The following is a 20,839-nucleotide window of genomic DNA, read 5'->3' as shown; positions in this document are numbered from 1 at the left end:
AAACAAGTTTTATCAGGAAGACATTTGCAACTTCAGTTACATTTTTCCTCATTGTTTTTACCTGCCCTCTAGCAAAAGTGATCAGGTTGTTTCTTGAGTTAAGCCATCGTTTCCCAGAGTCACTTCTTTCTCCTTGAATACAAAGATAAGCCTCACCAGTGGCATCTGCTTTCTTCAAGTCTCCCGTGTGCAAATGGATTGAATATTCCACAACTTCAGAAAAAATACAGATCCAAAATCAAAAAGTGAGCATGAGAAAATCCTTGTCTTCTTGCCCAACACCTGCATCTTTTACCAATCCCTGTTTTTTTACTGCATTATTTTCACATAGGAAACATTTAATGAGAAAGTATGTTATCACAAAGAGGCCTTTTTAAGGTTTAACTGTCTTTTCTTAAGTTATTAATTGTACATTATGACTAAACCCAGAGATCCATGACAACACAATGCTCCCATTTTGATCAGAACTGTGTAAGTGCAATAAAAATTAAAATCTTACAATTTAAATGGAAAGTATGAAAGATGAGAAAAAATCTTGATTTTCCCATTTTACATCTGTGAATCTGGGAAAGAAAATGAGGCCTTGTCAAGAATGGATAAATTAGCTTGACTGTAACTGAGTCAGTGAAGTTAAATTAATTCTGTGTAATTACAACATAATTTATCGCACTTCCCCCCTAAAAAATAAGACACAGTAAGACAGAGAGCAAAACACACTGCTATAGCTTGAACTTTCCTTAGGGCATCAAATATACACAAGGTTTATCACTTTAGTTAATCTAGATGCACAATTGCAAATTTCTTTTCTCTGAAGTCCCATAGTGTGCCTCAGAACCAGGAGCACAGGTCTCTTCAGTCCTGGTGACATGCATAACCACCAGACATTCCTACTGCAGAGCCGCCTGTTCGGCAATCTGCAGAATACAATTTTGTTCAGCTCTGACACTTCACTCTCAGAATATCAGCACTACTAGCCACTGTTTGGAGCACAGGACCTCTCCTATGTACTTCCCTCTTACCCTCTAAGGTAACTAATCCCTTTTGAAAAAATAATGCCATGCTCCATGTATGTTTACATGCTCCTTGGAAAGTCTAAGTTCTATTCTCTAAGACTATTGACACATATTTCTTTGTTCCTTCTTTCTTTTTGTGTGTGTATCATTTTCTTCTAGAAATGAAGATATATTTTAGTACTTATAAATTGGCTTAGAAGAAAGCTGTGATCCGATTGCTTTAAGAAGCTTTAAACTCTTGTAATTATCTCCCAATGAATAAACACAACAGGACTATCAAGCTTTCTCACTCATCAGACCATAACTCTATTACAATGATCAGGAAGTTAAAACACATTAATGTGAAACAGAAATAATGAATTAAAGAACCTATAAAAAACTTTCAAAGCCAGCTTTAATATATAAATTGAAAAAATTCTTGCTTTTCTTGCTTCAGTCTCCAAAGCACCTTCCATGTACTAGCATTTACCCATATAATAACCCACAAATACAGATCAGCTAAGTGAAAAGCAAGCTTAAGGGAAAGCATTCCTGATTTTCTCAGCTGTGCTCATAATGTAGCGATTAGAAGAGACATTTATGGCTACCCTGTGCAGTTTCTGCTTCCTTGCCTCTTTCTGACACTGTACACAGGGCAGTGATCCAGGAGAGAGAGGTCTTCAAACTTCTGACTGCAAACAATAGACTGTTTCTACTTTAACTCATTGCATTTGAAAGTGTGGTAGTAGCTGAGGGGTCAGCAACTGGATGCGTTAATCCAAAGAAACCTCATGGAAAATTCCTATATTCAGTTTTAAAATGAACTATTTTAGCCCCTGAGCTTATCAGGGAAAGAAGGAACAAGAAAACTCTTAAACAGGAGCAGGTCACAATCTCAATATTCCTGATTATTTGCATCATCCTAACAAGGCAGAATCCAGGCAGAAAAGAGAAGTTTTTTTTCTAGTGCTGAAAGTCTCAGACTACAATAATAAATCTGTGTTCAGCAGTATACTACTGGTGCTGTTACTTTAGGCATCTAACTTGAGTGGCTAAATTAGGAATATGAAATCTCTATGTAGTCAGTAGGGAAAGGCAGGTGCTATAGAAAACACCTATGACGGTTTCCATATATTCTAGGGATAGACATTTAAAGTTAGGTGTCTGAAGTTAGATGGTCTGTATGTTCCTTTGCTTCCACCCACAAGCATCATTACTTAGGTCTAAGAAAAAACTATCATCTTGCAGCAACACAGGCTTGTAACACACATCTAACACTTTTCAGAAGGAATACATTTTTATCCACTATAAAATGCAATGTCACATTCAGGATAATAACCAATATACACAGTCCTTGAATGTATTCAAGAATGAATATATTATCTGATGAATCCACTTTTTGTTACAAACTTGAAGACTGATTTTTCTGAAGGACTGAGCACCTATAAAACCCAGCATTTTATAAGCACTAAGTTATCTTTGACTGCTCCAAGCTGTTCAGCCCCTACTCCAAAAGCCTTCAGTGCTGACGCAGTAAAGCAAACGTAGACAACTTCTAGACTGTGGACAGTTGCATGCCACAGAATGTCTTGCAGCCTTACTTTGCTTCTTGACCAAATCTGGGACCTGGCTGGCTGCACAATGGCTTCTTCCCAGGAAAAGCATTTTGTATGTGAGGAAGGGAAATGGTATACCACAGTCTTAAATGGACACTAAATCCTGGAGCCATGCAGAAACCCCTGGAGGTCTCACAGTTGACAATATAAGCTAGAGAGCACTGAAATATATATTATCAAGTCTGAAATATATATTATCAAGTCTGAAATATGATGGGATACACAAATATCTGAGTATAGTTCCTGGATACTTCTCATATTTTCAGTACAGTTTGCCTCTACATCCTGACCAAATATATTGTAAGGAAGAAATGATCCAAATTAGCCAAACTGTACTAACTAAACTGTACCTAAAAGGATATAAGAAACTTCTTGTAGATTTGAGAATGATTGTTAAAAACACACTGTGAAAAATTAAGAAATCAGAAGCTAAAGCTGTCATTTACTCTTATGTGTAGGTGATGGGAAAACAGGGAGGGAAAAAAAGTGTTCTGAGAATATTTATTTTTAAACTTTTTTTACAGCTCTTTTCACAAGTTGGTGCTATTCATATTGAGTGTTATAATCAAAAGGGCTGAAATCAAATACTGTGACATCTTATACAGCTATTTCTTGATATGCCTGAAATAAAAAAGGTCATATCACTGAAATAAAGGTTTTAAAGGGCAGTTTTGCATGCTGATTGAAAAATTAATATCTAAAAGATTCATTAAATAACAAGGGCTGTAGTAGCCTGCTAATAAAGGCATGGTCATTGCAACAAACTTCTGAATGTCTTTGTTTCTCTTCATTTTTTTCCTATGTAAGTATGACATCTGAGAAAATCTGTTTTCTGAAAAGCAGCTTTATTTCACTGTGGCACTATTTATTTTACTTCAGGGACTTCCCCTGGGATTTTTTTTTTAATTGTTTAAGGCGTGATCTGAGAAAGTACTTGTAATTGATGGCATCACTAATGTTTGATGATAGGAAGCAAACTAAGCATTTTCCTAGATTGGGCCACTAATGTATCTCATCACTCTCTTCAAAGCAGTTAAATATGCACTGCCAGATGAGAGACAACATAGAAATACCTGCATTAAAGTCAGTGTAGCTACACCGATTTTCTCTTGCTGGAGATCCAGATATTTGAAAGTACACGAGCTGTCGAGATGACACTTTAGCAGCCAATAGTATTTTTGCTTTCAGAGAAGCTAGGGTATGAAGGTTAGACTGACTCTCTGTCATCCATCTAGAGTGTTGCCTTCCCTGTTTGTCTTGTTCATGTAAGTAGACACTTGAAGTCAAAAAGCTCCTTGTCTTAATAAGGTCAGAAGAGTTTAGTTGCCAAGTCTGATCACTCATGTAGGGTGGATTAGAAACCACAGTGCTCACTATCATCTTCGCTGTTTTGGTCCTGAATCATTAATATACTTAATCTTGTGCTTAACTTTAATCACACAAGTAGTTTGGAACACACAAGAGCTCCAAAGCACCTGTATTCACAGAAGAGACTTGCAAATTGAAAATTAAGAACATATCCGAATGTTCTTGCTGAGTCAGTATTTTCAGCTGAATCTGCTGAATCAATTAATACATAATCCAAAGCTCACTGTATTCACAGCAAATATGTCCCATTGATTTTCAAAGGGTTTGGATCAGAGCAAGAACAGCACTATATATGAGAAACAAACATAAGTAAAGTAACCCTTACCAAGGAAGGAAGACGTAACAAAAAGTGGCTGGGAAAAAGGGTAAGAGTTCTTAGGGTGAGTTGAGTTTGGGAGCATTCTTGCAGTGAAATGAACAAGATACCCCTAGTAACAAAGATTTACTAAAATAAAATGTTCTCTTCAACCTTGCCATTCTTTTTCTCTGACCAGTCCAATTTATAAGAGTTCTGTTTCAGATGTAAACCAGCATAGTGAGAAACTAAATGTCATCACATAGTGTCCATTTAAAAAGGGGGAAAAACATGAATTAAAGGTGGGGCAGAAGTTATTGCTCTGAATTTTCTAGTTTTTGTTGATTTTACTATGAATTATAATGAAATTCAAATACCATTTATCATGGTAACTCAGTAACATTTTCCCAATGAAATCTCAATAATCTTTCAGGGAGAACATTTTAAATGCTATGATCACATCCTGTCTGACTGTCAGTGGTAGAGTTAAACTGTTTACACCATTATGATTTTAGCTCTATATTCAAATCAGGTGAAATAGGTAACTTTTCCAAAGGCAGCAAAAACACTAAGAAAGGCAGTGGGGAAGGAAATGAACTATCAAATGAACTCCTGTTCTCCTGTTGGAGCTCCCAAGACCTTTTCTGTTTCTTATTGTTCTCTGTAGCTTAGCAGGTTCTTTACTGCAAGATAAGATGGTAGGGATGCGAATGTGAATGGGGCAGGGTGCTGTGTTTCAGAGATGGTGGATAGCTGACAGTGACTTTTCTTCCACAGGCTTCTGTGAAAATTCTAGCCTAAAAAAATAGTAAAATAAACAGAAAAATGCAATATGGTGAATGAGAATCCCAGAGGAAATTGTCATGATTCCCAGAGGAACTAGTTGTGTTTTTAAATGAATGTTAGTCAACTAAGAATCAAAAGCAAGTACAGTATGCAGGGGTATTTTAAAAACATCTATTTTTGTTGCAGCAAACAAAAATCTGAAAAACAAAATTTGAGGCCTAATCCTGTCAACTGATCACATAAGTAGTCTCCAAAACTTAAAATTATGATTTTTGTGAAATAAAGGGTTGGGGACAAGATCTCCAACTGATATAAAGTCACACAGTAAACCAGACTAGTCAGAAGTACAGAGTGCATCTAACCTACACAAGAGTGTGATGTAAAGACACTCGAGTTAGCAAAAATTGGAATCAGGAAATGTATGCAGAAGAGCATGATTTACTTCACTAGCTCAAGGCCTGAGCCAGTCTGGCTGTGCTGGTTTTGTGCCATGCTCGAGCTTTGCTCAAAAGGCTTCCTTAGTTCAAGCATCTGAACCATTTCTGTTTTGGAGGTTAACATTAGACTTTCCATTAACTTTAATGAAAGGTGAGCTACTTGATAAACAAAGGCTACTGGACTGTAGTGCATTTAGCAAAGTCAAGCATCATCTAGCAACTGCTTCTCCATGCTGGAATGCAGCTACAACTAGAATGCATGCTACTACTACTACTAATGCATCAATGTGATTAACGCAGCAGTGATAATGTTACACTTCATCTATAAACTGTAAAAACAAAGCTGGGTGATTGTTTAAGAATGATGACTATGTTTATTAATGCAGATGTTCATTACTACAGATGTTAGGCACTTAAACTCTTCAAGCTCTTTACATCAACAGAATTGATGGGGTCAGGTGTCAGTGCATTCCAGAATTTGACTTCATGTTGTGGGGAAAAAAAATCTTGATTTGCAACACAGGAGCCTAATGTCAGCTAGAAGAAGTCAGATTGTAACTGTTGTTAAAAATCTTTTAGTAAAAAGAAGGTAACACTGATCTTCAGTAGTTACTTTTACAGCTACATTTTGCAAAGTTCTTCCTCTAACTTCAAACAGCTCCCAGGTTGGGATATGCATTGTTATACAGCACCTGATATACACCTTCAGCTGCAGTCACAAAGAATAGCATTCTAGAAATCATCAAGAAATGATTTAGAAGGCATCAAGAAATACAGAAACTAACAGCAGGAAGTACTAAAATGTTAATTGTAACTGAAATGATTATTTTCAAAAGCAGCTCACAATTTAAGTGTGCAATGACTTTGTCTCAATATGTTAGTATGCACGTCAGTGCCTTTCATTAAATTATCACAGGATTCCCAAGAAAAAATAGTTTCTTTTAATCTGAAGTCCACAAATTCGCATAAAAAATAATTTGTCCCATGACATAGATAGACTAAAAACATGATTATAAATATTAGGATAAGTATACTAAAGTCAAAAAAAAAAAAAAAATCAGAGAAAGTATTTGCTTCTCTGACACTGGCTAGTATCCAGAAGAAAAATTCAGCTCTGAGATAGTTTCACAGAATCATTTGACCTTGGTTATTTAATATAATTGTGTCTGGGGAGTTACCTATGGTCTGAGCTTGGGCACTCTCATTAAAGAAGAAATATTTCTACAGTTGGAAGAAAAAGCAATTTCAGACCGGAGAGAATCAAGTTTAAGTTTTGCCTATTTTTTTATTCTTTAAGCATTAAGAATACATTCCATGACAGCTGATACCAGTGATTGGATTTACAGGGCATGAAATCATCCTCATGTCCCACCAGATGAGGTGGGATATGCAGGAGACATGAACAGAAGACGCAAGTCTCTGACATTAGAGCTCTGGAAGAGGAGAAAAAAACAAAAAGCAAATGTGTTTATAGGTGTAGGGGAAAAAAAAAGGAGTGAGGACTGGTTTTACTGAAGGAATTGTGATTTTCCTGAAGATTACAAATGAGCATAGATATGTATTTTTGCCTTGCCAAATCTTATGAAAACAGTTAGTTTAGAACAGAAGTGGTGGTATTAACACGGCTTTCATTACCACCAGGCAATTGACATTACTGATAAAGGGTACTGTTTATTTGGATGCTTAGCTTTTAACATTTACTTTGCTCCCTATAGGGTTATCTACTTGCTGTTTGATTTGCCTGGGGATAGCAATGATCTGTATCTTTCAAAAAAAATTTTTTTCTCTTTATTTGAACTTATTCTACCAAGACATTTATTAAAGACATCTCCATGTGTGGATGTCTCTTTCAAAGCAATAAGGGGCACAATCATACTGAACTCTGAAATGCTTTTTGTCACCAGTAAACAAATGGGAATACAAAGAAGAAGCTGACAGTTACAAATTTTAGACTGAATTAATATTAGGGCCACAAAGTATAAAACTGATATAACAGTTTCAATGGCAGATCATTCATACAAAGCACCTTTCATCAGCAGACATACACATGAGCTTGAAAGGACTGCTCACATACTCAAAATCAGTCACATCCAGAAGTGTTTACAGATGCAAACATTGCATTTTCTTTAGTCTAGACTCTACAGAATGGTTTGTGTGAAACTTCCTAGGTTAGGACATAATACTCAAGTATGGAATAATTTTTTGGAAAACTATGTAGACCTCTTTTTCCTAAAAAATTTTCAAAAAAAAAACCAAACAAACCTGAACCTTCTATTTTACCTCTAAACTGAATGGCTCTATAAACCAGGATAAAACTCTCTGACATTATCTCCATTTATTTCTCAGCACAGTAGAGAATTTGAGGGGTGTATTACAGAATTTTTATATTGGTTTGAATTTCTAGGCTTTTTATAAGTAGTCAACATTTAGCAATTTCAAATTCTGAAAATAATTATCAATTATTATATTTTTTCCCCAGTTTTTGTTATATAAATTGGGGGGACAGAGCTTTTTTACAAGCTCTAGAGTTACCATATTCAGCATTCTACATCCTGCACATACTACATCCAACATCTGATGTTATTTTGAATGTGGCTAGTCAAAAAACTAAAATAATAAGGTTTTTTAGTAAATGAATACAAGGCTACTGATTGTTTAAAATTATGCAAACCCACATAAAATCATAGATTTAAAAGGTCTTCAGTGTTTTATTTGTTCAAGTTTCAACTTTAAATGTGATAAAATGTTTAGGAAAATCTCCTTGGAGAATAGTGTGCACAAGTTCACATGGAATGTTTTTTATTCTTTTTTTCTGGGCACCTTCCTGCCTTTTTCTAATAGTTTCTGTTTAAGCAGAACATTCTTTGTACTGTAGCCTCTGGCAATAAACCTCTTAACTGTCACTAAAAGCTTCAATACATGATCTTTACTATCCCTATCAATCCTCTTTATTCTAATGAGCTGGATAGATGGGAAGCATGTTCTTAAGTAGCTAGAGATAAAGTTATCAGTATGCAATTGCTTGTTCTCTGTATTCCTGAGGGGGAAGGGGGAATCACTTTATCATATCTCTGGCACCATCCATACATACAATTCCGCCATATACTAGAAGAGAAAAGTGCAGCTTAATATATTGTTGCTGGAATAATACTTGCTGTACTATATATTTCTCATCAACATCAATAAAACACTAGTGCAATAGAAATTCTTGGATATATTTTTGCTGACTGATTGTAACACATTTTTAAAATTCTATCTCTGTTTTATAGGAGGTCTTTGCAATTCTTTCATTCTTAAAAAATTGAGTAAGATTCTAGGTCACAAATTTCTCTCTGATTAGGAAGAATAAGGTAGCATCATACAGTGAATAATATTTTGTATACATCTTCAGCTAATACAGCACTTTGGGAGGGGAGATAATAAATAATCAAGAGATAAAACTGCATTATCTAACATGAAAGAGACCAAAATTTTATGTAATGAATTTTGTTTGGTAGGAGCAGTTACAAGGTTTGTTATAATCCTGATACCAGTGATTTCTGTTTTCTTAGCTTTCTCTTGTGATAAACGCACATGCAAAACATTATATTCTTTAATATCTTCTTGTGGGAACCCTCACACAGTATTTCAGGCCCTGGTATTACAGTGACAGACCTTGACCTCTGGTAACAAAAAAGGACTTAGCTTACCAGGCAAAGGCTCCTGATCTGCATAGAGAGCTGGCAGTTCCACACATTTGTCTTCATTAGGGTTGAACCAGCAGTCAAAAGCTAAACACATCTCTTCATTTGTGCCTGTGTGCTTCATATGCAGTAAATCTAAGTGCCACGGCTGTTTTAACTTGCTATGTGGGCCAGTTACCTGAACTTTGTAGACTGAGCCAATATCTGCCAGTTCATCCTATGTGAGAAAAAAAGAAAATGAATGGATCTCATTCTAGTTGTGCCAGATCAAATGTACTTGACAGATCATTTGATTGTATTTGTATGTAGCAGCTGAATAAATTTCCATAAAATTAATTATAATTATTATATTATATTATTAATTATATAATTATAAATTTCCATTGAAACAGATTTATAACTGTTACTGTTTTCTTCCTTTCTAGTCAATACCAAATTGATCTACTAATCTGAATGAGGAAATGACACCCTAGATGTTTGATATCAGAGAATGAGTGATGGGAATCACTGCAGAAATTTGTACAAAGAACAAAGCACAGTGATTCATATATAAAACACTGATTCAGTAGACTATTTGCAGACACATAAGTTTTCAAGTCAATATAAAAAATTCTGAACACTACCAAGAAATTTTTCTTACAACTTAGAATATAAAAATGAAGCAATCAATTATAAATTTGAAGGAGAATTAATCCAATTTTGAGGAAACATCCAAATTTATTGTTCAGTGAGTTCCTTCTTCAATGTGTTTCTTCTTCTACACTCTACACTACATTTTCTTATAGAAGTTGTCCACTAAAATCTTCCTCTTGCATTCATGTTTGAGAAAGAATCCTGTGATTCTGCTGGGAATTGCACAGCATCTCTATGACTTATACCACTTGGGTAAGTGAAGGTAGAGAAGGGTATAGATAATAATAATAATGTTTTTCAAGCAACTATTTGTCCCTGCAGAGTAAAAGGAGAAAAAAAAGGAAGAAAGGAGTAAACAACAGTCATCTTTTCTTTTTACTATTCTTCTCTGCTTCTCTTTCATTGCAAATATTGCCCAGCTAGTAGGAGTGCATGTGACCTGACTTCAGCCTTTCCTCTGACTGGATACTTCCACTTTCATACTTTCCACTTTCATCTCTTCATATTTAGCAGAAGTTCTCTAGCAGAGGAAAAGCTACTGGTTACTCCTCATTTTGAATCATGTTTATAGCCTAAGCAGACTAGCCAGGTTCCTCTTTCAAAGAAAACAGGTAGAAAACATCAATAAACAGCCAATTATTTCTGTAGAGCAATCATTAAGTCCTATTTACCTGACTAGCAGGAAAAAGCACCAGGAGGCAATTTCTTCCTCAGATATCTAAGACGGCTTTCTGATGAACCTCAGGATCAAAAGTAACATATTTACTCTCACTCTTTGGGCTTTTTGCCAGGTGTTTCTTCATCCCTACTTTCCTGATTTTCTCTTGCTACCTGCTTCTCCTATTCTACCAGTCAATTCTGAAGAAAGTTCCTTCAGAATATGGCTTCATGGACATATTTCTCCCATGCAAAGCTGGCTTGTGAAGCTCCCACTGCTCTGTCTGTCCACTTGCTCCCATTTCCTCAGTCCTGCTATATATTTGTTTCTGCAGCTGCACAGTGAACCTTGCTAAGGAACTGATCAAGGTAAAAATTACCACTTTTCCTGCAGGGATCAACCATTTCCTCAAAATCCACAAAGAACAACTGAAGGGGTGGTACAGGGGCATGGAACAAGCAATACAAGAACAGGACAAGTACTTCCCTTGAATAGCTCCTGGCCTCCAGCCCATCGTGACTCAGGGATTTCCTGAACCAAAGGAGGCACCTGCAATTTTTACCTTCAGGTCAGTTCCAAATTCTACTGGACTAGTCATTCATGGAGAGCAAAACCAGAAATGTGTAAGAGAAACATAACATTGGAACTAGGGAAGGAATTATAGCTCCAAGAGGGAAGTAAGAGTGACGGAATAAGAAGCAGGCCCCAGTTCGATGAAGGTGAATCTCAAATACTTGATAATATTTCAGTTGATGAGTAATAGGAGGAAGTAGAGACAAATGAAGGGTAGGAAAACAGAATAAGAAAGGAGAAAACTTGTAGGGGAAAAGGAGTTGAGCAAGAAGAAAATGAAAGTGATCACAACAGGCGAAAAAAGACAGCAAGAAGTTATGCAAGAGAAGGCAGGCATGGGGAATGAACAATTTACATGAAAGAGGGATGAACAGGGATGAACAATTTACGTGAAAGAGAAAAATGAACTTTCTGTAAGTTCCATGTCATTTATGTCTCTCCTCTCTCCATCATCTACCCAGGAAGTTCTATAGTATCCTATGTCATACTGGATATTTACAAATTGCTTTCCTTTGAGAGATCAACAAAATCTGTAAATCAATATCTGCAATCTGGCATATACTGTGATATGCTCCAAGGGAACAATTTGCTCAGTTAGAAACCTTAGGAGGATCTGCTCATTCAAGAATCATTGTTCAACTGACAGCGTTACTATCTACAAACAAAAGTGACTACTAAAGAAAAGTCTGCTAACAGTAGACTACCAAATTACATAGAAGACTTGATAATCAATTTAGCAGTTTAGTTTAAAAAAAGCTATTTATCTCAGAATTAAGAGGGTTATGAAGTACATGATTTTTAGGCTTTTCTTGCAATAGAAAAAGTTTGAAGTACTTTGATTTGAATTGCTTTTCCTGTAATTTGAAGTGGCAACTTTTTGTGATTCAGGTCCCCATAGAAGACGAAAGAGAGGTGTATTAGATCCACTTCATTGTTCAAGTCAGATCCAGTGATGTCCATTATCCAGAGACCTGATGACTGCATGTTGATTTCAGGCAGTTTAGGACTAGAAATCAATCTTTTGCCTTTAAAAAATGGTCAAAGAGAAAGAGGAAATAAGACAGCATGAGAATAACAGGACCATAGGCTTTACAGTACACAAACGAAGCTGTATTTGCATGTTATGTTGTATCTATGGCAACAGTTCCCTAAGAATAACACATCAACATCTTTATTACTTTTTTTTTGCCAAGAATTTAACAGCTTAATGTTCTTTCTGTGTTTAAACTTTAGTTTCACAGGTATTTTTTTCTTGATGCCAAGTTATTTTTCTTACCATTTTTCAAAATAGCTATTAAGAGAACATTCAGTCACCTTTTAGAGGTCTAATTAATTGTTCTTTAAAAAGCAATCGATGTTACTAAAAACCAGTTTATCCTTTGGAAGCACCCAGCCATCTGTAGCATGTAGACACTTAATGCAAAATGAATGACACCGATGAACTCCACTTGTAAGTGGATCTTACCTAGCAATATAACACCTGCTGTAATAGTGTTAGACTGACAGGTGAGCATATGATAAACATACAAAACATTCGCCAGATCCTCAAAAGATCAACGCTATTATCTCCTTCTCTTTTTTTCCATTAATTTTCCTTCATTCTCACTCTGTTTTAACCATTCTATGGGGAAAAAAATATTTAATGGAAAAGAACAGCTTAGTAAAACCTACTTGCTATAACTCAGAAAAAAACAGCAGAGCAATTCAAGTAACTGTGTATCTACCATGGACACATTATGTTTTTAAGCCACCTTCTTTTTCTCTGATCAAACTACTGAAGCTCATTTACTTCAAATGGAATTGTTTTCACAGGATGGAAGGAAGGAATCTCTTTCTACTACTTGTAAATGCCCAAAAGTCCTGCCACTTCCATCTGTCAGTATTCTTTTGCCAAATACATCCAGGTTTGGATTTGCATGACTTCTGGAGTGGTAGGCTTGAACTGAGCAGAAACAGCATACTAGAACTATACTGTAGCTCTGCGGTGTGGAATAATACCACAGGCAAGGACTAAGCTCATTTCACTACAGCAACTTTTCTCTGGATTTGAAATCAGATCCTATGAGACCTGGAAAGTAGTGCATAAAACTTAAGCCATTGTTGCCCTGAAGCATATGTCTGTCTCAAATTCTACCTGCATTAAATCTTTCATTGCAATGTGCTAAATTCAATCTGGAAGGCTGGTGTTCCATACACAACACACTGACAGTATTAAATTTTATTATCTTTGACCTTACCAGATGTGGTTTTGCTATAATAGTAAAATCAAGATGAAAATTCCCAAGATTTTCAGGAAAATAAAGATATTATAGAAATTTGAAAGAGTTGTAGCAAAATTCAAAAAAATATATAAACAGGCAGGCCAGGCTTCCAGAAAAGCTTACCAGCTGTCAAGATCTCACAAACAGTCTCACATAATCCCAGATGAGTATCAAGCCAGTTCCAACATGGGAAGACCCATTCTTTGTCTGAGTCCTGAGACTCCTTGACTGTTATCATCTTGAGGAACATCCCAGCCCCATATCCTTCTCCATCGTGTTGTATGACCACTTTTTGTAAATGACCCAGAGAAACAGCCTCCACCAAAAATGAATCCACCTGTTGAAACAGGAAACACTTAGTAAAGCAGAATGTTTGCCTTTTAAATATGTATAAATAAAGAGACAACATAGATCAGCAATCTGAGATGAATGCAACCCAAAAAATTTGGACCTGAATATGCTTGAACTTCAAGGAAAACTTGATTCTAGATTTGGCTCAGGGTTTGAAATTTGTTTTTTTGTTTGTTTGTTTTTTGGGGGTTTTTTTGTAACGTAATGTCTGTTTTAACATAACATCTCCCCTCTGAACCTAAGAAAGCAAATGCCAATTTTTTCTAACACTGAATACCACATTCATCATTAATGATGCATTGTAACTTCATGCAGTCTTTGGACAAGATGGAGTATTTCATCAATCATTTCAAATAACATTAAAATGCATATTCCTCAACTTTCAGACTGTCAAAGGGTTATGACAAGATTTTGGTTCTAATGGAACTCCTGTCTTTCAGGGAGATGCTAGTTTCTAAAATTCATTATGCAAACCTGTATATTAATAGAGTCCTAAAGAGAATTTAGAAATCTAGAAAAACTGTGTTCACTACAGGAAAGCTTTCTAAACTCTTCTGCAATAGTTAGAAAAGCCTCTTTTTTTGGTCTTCTTACAAAATGAAAGTCAATGTGGAAAAATAAGATTGAAAAAAGAGTAAGTGAGAAAGGGGAGAAGGTTAAGATGAGAGCGGGGAATGTGAAGAACTTTGAGCAAAAGACTAAAGATGGAAAGGAAAGCAGAATGAAGAAGCCAGAGTAAGAAAAAGAGAAGAAGACATGGGTGTCAGGGGAATGGAAGTGAGGACAACAAAAAACAAAGTAAGGAGGAACGTGAAATTAGAAAGAAAGAAACTGTATGCCCCACTAAATTCTTGCTTGTTCTGTAAGAAAGCCAGGTGTTCTGTATATGGCCTAGCTAAGGGCCAGATAGGCCTGGCGGTAGCTACTAAAGATCAACAAGTTTATAAACAAATAGCACTTAAACAGCTATGTCTTAGATTATAATCGGACACCATTATCCCCAAAAAACTTTGATTCAGTAATAGGAATTTACTAAACCAGATTACAGGACAATTAGAAAGAAGATATTAGCAAAGTGACCTCTAAAAAATGTATTACTTGCCAAAGTCCTATATGTTGTCAGTGTGACTTTAAAAATAAAAAATAATAGAAAAGTAGCTTTCCTTTTGCTAATATTACAAATGCTTTTCTATGACAAAAATATCAATTTTCTATTTAACAATAGCCCAAACTTGACAGCCAGATTGTAAGCAGAAATCATTAACTTTTTTAATTAAGGCATTTTAGGGAAAAATCTGTGCATGAAGGTAAATTAAAATAATTATTGCATAGTGCTCTCTTCTGTATATAAGCATAGTTCTGAGATGCAGAGAGAAACAGAAGTTAGAAAGTCTATCAGATTGTTATTGAATCCAATTTTACCCTACCAATTGCTGTTGTAATTGTCCAATGAAATAATTTCATAGAAATCTAAGACTCTTCTTCCTTGAGTGTGGCTATCTTGGTAGTGAGTAAAAATAAGATGATCTGTTTTTCCATACTTAATTGTTCAGTGAGTGAACCTTTCATGAGAAAGCGTAACGTATGGAAGCAGAATTGTCTTATTATTAGTCATCTAAAAAAACATTTTTATGTGCATTCTTTTCTTTAAGTGGAATTCTCCTATCTTGACTGAAGTTATTGACCAGACATCAAGTTATTGTTTCACATGGGGAATCATGGTTACAGAAACATCATTGAAGGCATGAGTCTCACAGCAATTTTTGTGACTAATTTTGTATCCGTAATTTTGAATTCTTTGTTATCTGTGCTGCCCTACATTTGGATTGGAAGATTAAGAGACATGATCACAGAGGCTCTCCGCAGTAATATGCTTTGTATGTGCTCATATGGAACTTGATTATCATGTGGAGACGTACTTGTTCAGGCAGCAAATAACATTGGCATTGGTCTGCTGTAAATATCTAGAAGACAAATTCTGTTCCCAAATTGAAGATCAGCTGGCAAGATACAATCTGAGCACGCATTAAGTGATACAGAGGAGGCTGTGCTAGCCCTACACATGTAAGACAGCATTTTTGTGCCTTTACCTTGTTCCTTTGAAATTTTCTTCCTTTCACTAAAGATGTATGAAGTTTCCTCACACCTGTGTCCCCTCTTTTGCCATAGAGAGTGATATAAACATTTGCAAAGGTTTCTGCTCCCCAGCGGTCACCAGTGTGTACAGAGACAACATACTTATAGACTGCAAAAAAGAATATTGTTTAATTAAAACAGGCTAAGTACAAGTGTGTACTTAAAGGAAAACAGCAAAATGGATTATTTAGTAAGACTACTGCTTGTTCTTATTTCTGCACTTACAAAAAATCTGCTATACAGTGATTAAAATAGTCAGGGTATTATTTATGAATCTGACCTCTTCTTGCTTAAGTCAATGAAGTCTTTCCATTGACTTCCTTAGGAATTTGAAGGAAATTGAGCTCATACAACTTAGACCTATGCAACTTAGAGTTATAAATACAAATTCTGTTTAATTCTATCTTACTGCGCAAGACCTGGAAAATAAGAACTTGGCTGAGATTATTCACGGATTGTTAGAAACTGAATGATCTTTGCAGTAGTTAATAATCATCACAGGTCAAAGAATAAGCCACTATGTAAAGTTTATGCAAATTAGAATAGCAGAGACAGGTGTAGCATAGGGATGCACAACCTGACGTACAAGTATAAAAATTTAAAAATGCACTTATTAATTTAGAGTACTTGACAGCAACTATAATACTTTTTGCCTCTTAGTGCTCCTGTATAAATGCACTTTCTTCTCTTGCTCTACACAGTCAGACTGGATTTTCTTCCAAGAAGAATCATTAAATTGTAGACGAGTTCACACTCATACAGACAGAATGACCAAAATTTTTCGGATGTTGTTTTTAACATATAGTCCTGCTGAGTTAATATTTAACTATCTTAATGCTACAGTTTCTTTTAAGGTCACAAATACGTTTGAGCTATTGAGGGACAAGCACTGCTGGAACATTAGTTTGGAAAAGCAGTCATGTCTTTAATTACTTTTATCTCATGTGTAACTGCCATCCTTTCTGAGCAAATGCAGTACTTCTGTGGGCCTTCACTTCCCAAGTGCATTTCTGAGTATACTCTGAAACTTCTCAGCACATTACAAAAATCTTTTCCTTAAGGAAAAACAAACATGAAACTTTTTCATACAATGAGGATTACTTCTGATACTTGTGTTAGCAACTAAAGCTATTATAAGCTAAATAATTCAATAGGAAAGCTACCACAAATCATTTCAATGGCTTTGAACATGTGCTTTATCTTTAAAAAGTATAATTATATTCCTCAATTTTGCACACTTAGAATTATGCAGAAAATTTAGCAACTGTGAAACCCAATTTGCTATTTAACTGGAAAATAAAATTTCTTAAATGGTCAAGATTTTTGCAGCGCATGTACAGTTGCCACAGAGTCATTGAAGATATCAAATCCAGAAAAAGAGATATGTATCTGTGGTACTGAGGTTGGCTCACGTAGCTTGTATCATCTCACTATTTTTACCTGGTAAAGTTTTCCTGTCCTCATTCACTGCAGGGAACTCTTTCACCAGCTCCCTCTCTTCTCTGGTAAGAGAGAGCCAGCAGCTACAGTCAAAGTTCAATTCTTGTTTTGCATGTAGCTCTTCTATGTGAAAAGACTTCAAATGCCAACCCTCAAAGCCTGGCATATCATCACAGCTGACCCGAATCTTGTATACATCTCCCACATCTCCAGTTTCAACCTGCAACAAATATCATGAGGAAGAGCATATTTTCAGGGCTGCTTCACTTGTACAGATTTTTCCAAAAAATGTAGGATTCATTAAATTTATGTTAACCAATGGGAAAACTGAATCTGAGGCCAAGATAGGTGTGATGAGGGAATCCATCCCTCTTTTTCATGGACCCCCTGTATGATCACGGGTGAGGCTGCCTCTTCCATTTTCCTCTGTTCCGTTATTAGCAATGTGAGGATGATACTTTGCCAGTAGGGTGAGTCAAGATTGAAATCAGTAAAATCTGTACATTTAAGCTCTTTAGACAAAAAGTACTATGTAAATCTTTGATCCTACTGGATAAGGAGGGACTTAACTCCAGTTAAAGGCTCTGATATCAGGAGACAAGTGATAGCTAAAGATAATTACCATTAGCCTAGAAAGTTTTAACTCAGTTCTCCTTTGCAAAATGATTGAATTTAAAAAATCAAATTACTATATAACCACTTCTATGGAAAAGAGAAAGGATTTTTCTGCATAATAGTAAATCATGAATGTTACAGAAATAACTCTGCAGAACAGAACAGCCCCATTCCCATACCATGTATGGGAAATTCAATATCTGCTTGCTGATTGTGGGCCTCTGGTAGACCAGGTTAAACCCTCCAAGCCAAGGGATGTGGGAATTTAGGATGACCAAACCACATCAGGTGCCAATGATCTGCATGACATTAAACACTGCACAATGCAGTGTTTAAAGCATCTTCTGAACTCCAGAAAGTATAGGGCTGCAGCCTTTCACTGGGCAACTGTAAGAAAGATGGGGTAGGAGGGTTTTTTCAAGTGAAAAAGAAAACAAAACTGGTTTTTTTTCTTTAAGATAATAATTACTTTAAGGATGATCAAAGCAGAAAATGTCGCCGGTGGCCTTGTTCTTCTCTCACATGCAGATTTTTCCAGATCAGTCACCATATAAGCTTTGGCAACTGACGCCAGGAAATAAATCCTTAATGTGCCCAGTAGCATAGCAGTAAAACACTGAAGTTAGTCACACAATCCTGCCCTGGGACCACTGGCAGACTGGCTTTTAAGACAGAGCACATAGCTCCTAACAGCCTAATTTATTCTGCTTTTCAAGCAGAGCTCTGCATTTGGCAGACCTTGATTGCTGACCTAGCCTGCTTAAAGCTAGTTCACGTGCCTTTGCACAGTGGAGACATACATGCAAAGAAGCCTTAGCCACCTTATTTTTGTTGGGGAAGAACAGTGTAAAAAGTGTGTTTCTGTCATTCAGGGAGATAGTTGGCCACCTTCATCAATAAAGGCTGTGCAGATAAGAAATAGTAAAATGTCAGAGCGTTAAGAGTAATGGTAAATCAAAAAGTGTCAACCTCACAAAATCATTCTACAAGAACTTGAACCGTTTATGAAGTGGAACTTATGAAAAGCAGACTTTGATAGCAAGGCCTCGCACTTGATGACTTACAAGACCCCTTCCAGTCCAAATTTTTTTAGATAACTGTCATAAGAGTTTGCCGTGCCACTCATAAAATTTCTGGATGCAAGGCACTGTTCTTTAAGGACCAGGGAAAAAATCTTTCCCACTGTCTATAAAACAGCAGTAGCATGGTTCTGTGATGATCCTGCAGGAATCTCCTAGCTCCTGAACCATAACTCCACAGTATGCACAATAGCCACATGGCAGTAGCTTTACATTGAAAAGGGCACCAAACTTGTCCTCCCTGTAAGCCTAGCCTGCCAGGCTTGCCACTATTCAAGACCATCCTAGACTGCGATGCACATGTGAGGAGGCTTATGCCTCTTGGATTTGGCACACCCTCACAGAGTCCTGACTTGGTCTCCACCACTGCTTCATGTAAAGGGAAATATTATGTGGGCAGCATTTTATGTCAAGAGTTTTTCATTCATGCTGTGTATGCTGCAAAGGATATCACTAGCCCTGGTGCCCTAAGTGGTCTAATTCCTCCTAAAAAGTGCACATTCATGTCTTATTAAACTTAATGGGAACTATTTGGATTCATCAAGAAGAGAGCACACAGCTTCTTCACACATTTAAATTATGGTTCCTTCACAGGCAACAAAATCATTGCTTCTGCTCTTTCACAACCAGACTACTGATTTGTAAAATTATTGCCTGCAGATTTACTTTCTTATAGATGGACCTCATGACTCTGTATCACACAGCTATTCTAAATGCCATGCACTACTTATTCCATAAAGCTCTGTAGTTTAGAGTTGCAACATTAGAGAACTCAGTTATCTTTATTTAACAGGGCAAGTCGTACCTCACATTTTACTTTGTCTTCTGCTACCGAAATTCGCAATTTTCTAGATGTGTACTGTATTCCTTGTAGGAAAAGTGCAGATAATATATACAGGAAAATAATTCCAGATTGCAGGACAGACTATTTAAAAGCCAATGTTTTCCTTTCTTTTTCTAGAATCACAGTTTCAGGGAAAACCATGACTGCCTTTAAACCAAAAAGCATCAGTAACCTTACCATCCACAATCTGTTGAATTAAACAACGCCAAATATTTTTAGTTGAGTGTATTACATATTTCTCCCTTTTTATGTTTTTTCATAAGTTTGGCCATTATTATCTTTTCTGTTCAGCTCCATCATTGTAATAGCACATTGCCATCACATCATTTTCGTAACCCTTTCCTGAGCAATGTAATGTGACCAATTTCACTTTGGAATATGACATGATGGGAAGGATAGTTTTAGGAATCCCAATCCCATGATTTGTCCATCAATATCACTTTATTCTTTACATTGCTATGTGCCACTAAACTACACCTGTTCTTTCACAGGAGATGATTAGAAGTATTTTGGACCAGAAAATCATTCTGAATATGATACACATCTGTGCATTTGTGTGAGAGTACCTGGAAAATCAGGAATTTACATGCATTCATGTCCTAAGTGTGCAAAAAAAATGTATCTCTAAGATCAAAATTAAGCCTACTGTTTCAAAGCAATGTGAGCTGCTTATAGCACATAACCTGTTATTTTTGCTGCACTGTATTACTAAAGAAATTTGTCTAAGACCAGGATCTTGGGGAGGTTTAAAAGTTCATTTCCTTCCACTTCTTCGTAGCCCTTCTTCCCTGTGACATCACATTATGCCTCCAACATGGTGCTGCAGTGGGAGAAGGTGAGCAAAGCTTCTGTATTCTTTCAAATAGCTTTAGTAATAACAAAGAAAGAGAGAGTAAAAGGAAATCAGATTTATTAGCTGAACTGGTTCTGAAGAAGATGGTTTTTGAAGATATCTGCAAAACCCCAAGTGCTCCTTTATGTCAGGCCTGCTATTCTGACCTCCTTAGAATGGCACAAAACCTGCCTTGTAAGCAATATGGCAAAGAGACAAAATTTCAGGCACAATAAACAA

The 20,839-nt window shown here is 36.2% G+C and overlaps 1 protein-coding gene across 1 annotated transcript in view; it reads right to left on the bottom strand.

Annotated features, from left to right (window-relative positions):
• LOC112973091 (lipoxygenase homology domain-containing protein 1-like) overlaps positions 1-20,839 on the bottom strand; it is a gene marked incomplete at its 5' end in the record, with an annotated part of 100,677 nt that overhangs the window by 53,845 nt on the left and 25,993 nt on the right. The window contains 6 exons of the mRNA XM_026080494.1: positions 62-213; positions 9,184-9,394; positions 11,876-12,066; positions 13,426-13,639; positions 15,744-15,898; positions 17,230-17,449. Of these exons, the coding sequence (XP_025936279.1) occupies positions 62-213; positions 9,184-9,394; positions 11,876-12,066; positions 13,426-13,639; positions 15,744-15,898; positions 17,230-17,449 (1,143 nt within the window). The remainder of the gene's footprint in view (positions 1-61; positions 214-9,183; positions 9,395-11,875; positions 12,067-13,425; positions 13,640-15,743; positions 15,899-17,229; positions 17,450-20,839) is intronic.

This window comes from Apteryx rowi, unplaced genomic scaffold (genome assembly GCF_003343035.1).
Source record: "Apteryx rowi isolate R43461 unplaced genomic scaffold, aptRow1 scaffold_522, whole genome shotgun sequence".
In the NCBI taxonomy this organism is placed as follows: Eukaryota; Metazoa; Chordata; class Aves; order Apterygiformes; family Apterygidae; genus Apteryx; species Apteryx rowi.
Note: the sequence above shows the minus strand (reverse complement) of the source record. Positions and strands in the feature narration are given on the sequence as shown.